The 3,744-nt window shown below is 62.7% G+C and overlaps 2 protein-coding genes and 1 long non-coding RNA gene across 5 annotated transcripts in view; 2 read left to right on the top strand and 1 right to left on the bottom strand.

The window, feature by feature from the left end:
- Nucleotides 1–415, bottom strand: part of TMEM55B (transmembrane protein 55B) — a 4,797-nt gene extending 4,382 nt beyond the window's left edge. Inside the window, exon 1 of the mRNA XM_019550685.1 lies at nucleotides 323–415. Coding sequence (XP_019406230.1) covers nucleotides 323–415 — 93 coding nt within the window. The remainder of the gene's footprint in view (nucleotides 1–322) is intronic.
- A 109-nt stretch (nucleotides 416–524) lies between these two features.
- LOC109320567 lies at nucleotides 525–2,074 on the top strand. 3 transcript variants are annotated; one of them, XR_002103812.1, is made up of 2 exons: nucleotides 525–606; nucleotides 1,857–2,074. It is a non-coding gene; the product is annotated as an uncharacterized LOC109320567 (long non-coding RNA). The 3 variants fall into 3 exon arrangements; XR_002103813.1 differs by lacking the exon at nucleotides 525–606 and adding an exon at nucleotides 946–1,023; XR_002103814.1 differs by lacking the exon at nucleotides 525–606 and adding an exon at nucleotides 1,678–1,694.
- A 1,183-nt stretch (nucleotides 2,075–3,257) lies between these two features.
- The window catches only part of PNP (purine nucleoside phosphorylase), a 9,572-nt gene continuing 9,085 nt past the window's right edge, over nucleotides 3,258–3,744 (top strand). Inside the window, exon 1 of the mRNA XM_019550638.1 lies at nucleotides 3,258–3,351. Within this exon, the coding sequence (XP_019406183.1) occupies nucleotides 3,332–3,351 (20 nt within the window). The 5' untranslated portion in view covers nucleotides 3,258–3,331. The remainder of the gene's footprint in view (nucleotides 3,352–3,744) is intronic.

Raw genomic sequence — 3,744 nt, 5'->3', positions numbered from 1 at the left:
CCGCCGCCATCGTCCCTCCCGGCTGCCGTAGGTGGCGCCGCCGCCCTCCCCTCCCCTGCTCTGCTCTTCGCTTCGCTCTTCTCGCCTCGGCGGCGTCCGCAGGGTCACGTGAGAGGGGGCGGCGTGCCCATTGGCTGCGCGGTGACCAGGGACGCGCTCACGTGACCCCCTGTGGGCTCCGCCCCCGGGCCCTGCAGGGGCGGGGCTTGGCGGGCACGTGAGGCAGGCGCTCTCTTCCCCATTGGGCCGAGGTTCCTCTGGGGGAGCTGTTGCCATTGGCTAGTCCTCCTCACGTGGACATCCACAACTACGCTCGCCCTACACGTGACATCCCCGTCACATGACTTCCCCTCCGCTCTCCCGTCATGCCGCTGCTTGTTCCGGTGGGAGTGTGGGCCTGGGCGGCAAGTGACATCGCGCGTAGTCACGTGGTACAAAGCCCCGTTGGCATTGGGCCTGCTCTTTGGCTCCGCCTACGGCCGAGAGGCGGGAAGGGGGCGCGGTGCTGACGTCAGGCGCCGGTTCAGGGCCGTTGCGGACGCACGGCGGGGCGGTGACCCGCTCCGCAAACAGCGCGATAAGGGCGGCCTTGGCCCCGCACGGGCGGTCGGGCAGAGTCCGGGGCGGGCAGAGCACGCTCCATCCATCCCTGCCCGCCCCGGGGAGCCGGGCCGACGTTGAGCGATGCACAAGCAAAGAGAACTGGCTGGGAGCGAGGCTCCCCGGCGGGCAGACCTGCAGCAGAAAGGCGGCTGCACGAGTGGGGCAGGAGAGGGAGATGGGCCTCGGCGCGGAGGAGCAGGGAAAACGTTGGCGCATTCCCCTCAGGGATGCCCATGCGCAGCCGTCCGCTTGCTGTCTTTCCAGGGGAAAATCCCCAGTGGGAGCCCAGGCTGAGTAGGCTGGACTGCGCCTCGCCCGCGGGCATGTTGCTACGCTTCGGCAGGCAGGCACACGTCCCAGAAGATCACCAGTGCTGATCAGGATGATGACTAGCATGTGAGGGCAGCAGATACTGAGGGCGTGAGTACGCCCAGTGATAGCGTGGGGACCCAGGAAAACCCCCGTAGCGGGGAGGGCTGACTTCCTGAGGGCACACGTAGGAACTTGCTGGCCCTCTGTGCGTGTTTTAGTTGTTGCAATAAAGCCCTTTCGAGAGGAAGTTTCCCAGCCTTTTCCTGAGCTATGAGACAATGCATGGTGTCAGCAGTGGCTGCCTCCTGCCACCTATTGGCGACCTGTAGGGGTGCCTGAGATCGGCCGTGCACGCCCTGGATGCGCCAGCCGCGAAACTGGTTTTGCTGCTGGCTTGATGATAGCCCCTCACCTGTCGGCAATCTGGTGCCCCCCCTAGCCTTGGGGCGCACCAGTCACCCATGCTGCCACCGGCAGGAGCTTGAATGCCAGCCTGCAACCCAGCGGTTCCCAAATGCTAAACCACACTCTAGCGCAGCCGAGGCCCATTGAGTTGCTTATGAGTCTCTGACTCCGTACAACTCTACCGACTGCGACAGGTGACTCGGTCCCAAAACATGTTGACATACAGGACTTTTGTGAGAGACCAACCGATCAATATGCGAGGCGTGTCTCCAGAAATGCACCTGCTCTTTCCTCCCAGCGCCAAGTTTGGACTCCAGGTGCATGGGTACAAGGCATGGTCCCGGCTAGGGTGGACACCTCTCCTTCCTACAGAGGTCTTCTCCATAGGAATCGAAAGCGTCTCCATCGTGTCCTACCTCTTGACTGCGCTAGGTCAGGATGTGTGTTGGGGCCACCCAATAGACATGATTTGTGAACCTGTCTGCTTTAAATGAAAGCCTTGTTGATGTTTTTGTTTGATTTTTCTCTTTTTGTAGGGAAGTGGTAAAGACTCGCAAGACAGTGATGTGCTTGCAACTTCTCCTCAAGAGGATTGTGCGGTTTGTTGGAAATCTTGAGAAAGAGAGATGTAGGAGTAAGGTGTGACTCCTTTCCTGAGAGCTGGCATGATAGCATCAACAGGAAGCTGTTGCCAACTTGGTGGGTGTGTGTGTTAGCTTTATTGTTGCAATAAAGCTCCTTTGAGAGCAACAAGTCACCCTTCCCTGTGTTGTTTTTGTGCTGTGTCATAGGTCAGGAAATCACAGGTCCTGACTCAGTTCCCATGCTCCCTAGTCAACGGGCCAAGTGATCCTTTAGAGAAGCAATGGCCAGGAAGACAGGCATGTCAATGGGAAGGGTATTAAATACCTATACCGAGGGGAGGGGAGTGAGCATTGCCAGCAGTGTGGGAGGGCAGTGATTCTTCCCCTCAATGCAGCACTCGGGAGGCCACATCTGGAGTCCTGTGGCCAGCTGTGGGCCCCCCACCGCAGAAAGGATGTGAACACGTTGGAGAGACCAGTGGAGGGCAACAAAAATGGTTTGGGGGCTGAGGGACATGCCTTGTGACAGAACAGGGCTTATTTGGCCTGGAGAAGACCAGACGGAGGGGGGATTTGATAGCAGCCTTCAGTTACCAGCAGGAGGGTTTGAAAGCGGATGGAGCTGGACTGGTCTCAGTGGGGGCAGATGATAGGACAAGGAGCAGTGGGCTCAAGCTGCAGCAAGGGAAGTTGCGGTTGGATATTAGGAAGAATTTTCTCATGAGGAGGGTAGTAAAGCGCTGGAACAGGTTACCCGGAGCGGCGGTGCAATCTCCATCCTTGGAGGTATTTAAGCCCTGGGTAGACAAAGCCTTGGCTGGGATGATGTAGATGGGGCTGGTCCTGCTTGGAGCAGGGGGCTGGACTAGACGTGCCCTCCTGAGCGCTTGTGTGAGTCTGGAACGGGCCTGTGCCACGGGGGCGGCTTGCAGCATTCCCTCTGAGCTGCGAGGCGTGCCGGCATGAGCACGCCTGTGTGACTGCACGCTTGGCTTGCCAGCGGGTCTGTGCCTTCTCCGCTGGCTGCAGCTGCCTGACCCCATGCAGGGTTGGGAAGGGCCTGGCTTTCATCCTTGTTAGGGGCTGGAAGGGACGGCGCAGATGGTGGGGTCCAGCCCCCCTTGCACTCGGGCTGGAAAGACCGCCGGGGTCACAGATGCTTTTTGGAGATGGCCAGGGTGGCTGCCCGCTCTCGTGTGCCCCAGGTACAGCAGGAGTCACCCTGGGTGCGGCAGTCACCCTCCAGCCCGGCCGGGTCCAGCTGGCCCCGAAGCCCCGCCCCCGGCCCCGCCCGCGGTCCCCTGCCAGCCCGTCGCCATGGAGACGCCCGGCGGCTGCCGATTGGCTGCGGCGGGGGTGACGCGAGGTGTCTTAGCGCCCGTGAGGGGGGAATCCGTCCACACATCTCCCGGGACACGCGGAGCAGCATGGCGCGCCAGGAGCAGAGGTGCGGCGGCCGGGCCGGGCCGGGCGCGGGGCTCCGGCTCTGGGAGGCGGCGGGGGCAGACGCTTACATGCGGGGGTGTACAGCCCGGACTCCTGGGGTCCCCCCGGGCAGCCGGCGACCCCCGATGGGAGCGGGCATGGGACAGGCAGGTGTCCGGGGGCAGGGGCCGGCAAGGGGGGGTCCCCGGGCCGGGAGGAGCAGGGCGGGCTGCGGGGAGAGCTCGACCCGCTCCGTCCCCCCCGCCCGCCGGCTCGGGTCCCCGCAAAGGTCTGCTGCCTTCCCGATCGTGACCTCACGGCCGGCTCTGAGGAGGCGGCCAATGAGAGCGCGCGGCGGCGCTCACACCCTCGCGTCGTAGCCAATTGGCAGCGCGCGCTGCGAAGCGGAACAAAG

This window comes from Crocodylus porosus, unplaced genomic scaffold (assembly GCF_001723895.1).
Source record: "Crocodylus porosus isolate Cpor-Errol unplaced genomic scaffold, CroPor_comp1, whole genome shotgun sequence".
NCBI classification, from domain to species: Eukaryota; Metazoa; Chordata; order Crocodylia; family Crocodylidae; genus Crocodylus; species Crocodylus porosus.
Note: the sequence above shows the minus strand (reverse complement) of the source record. Positions and strands in the feature narration are given on the sequence as shown.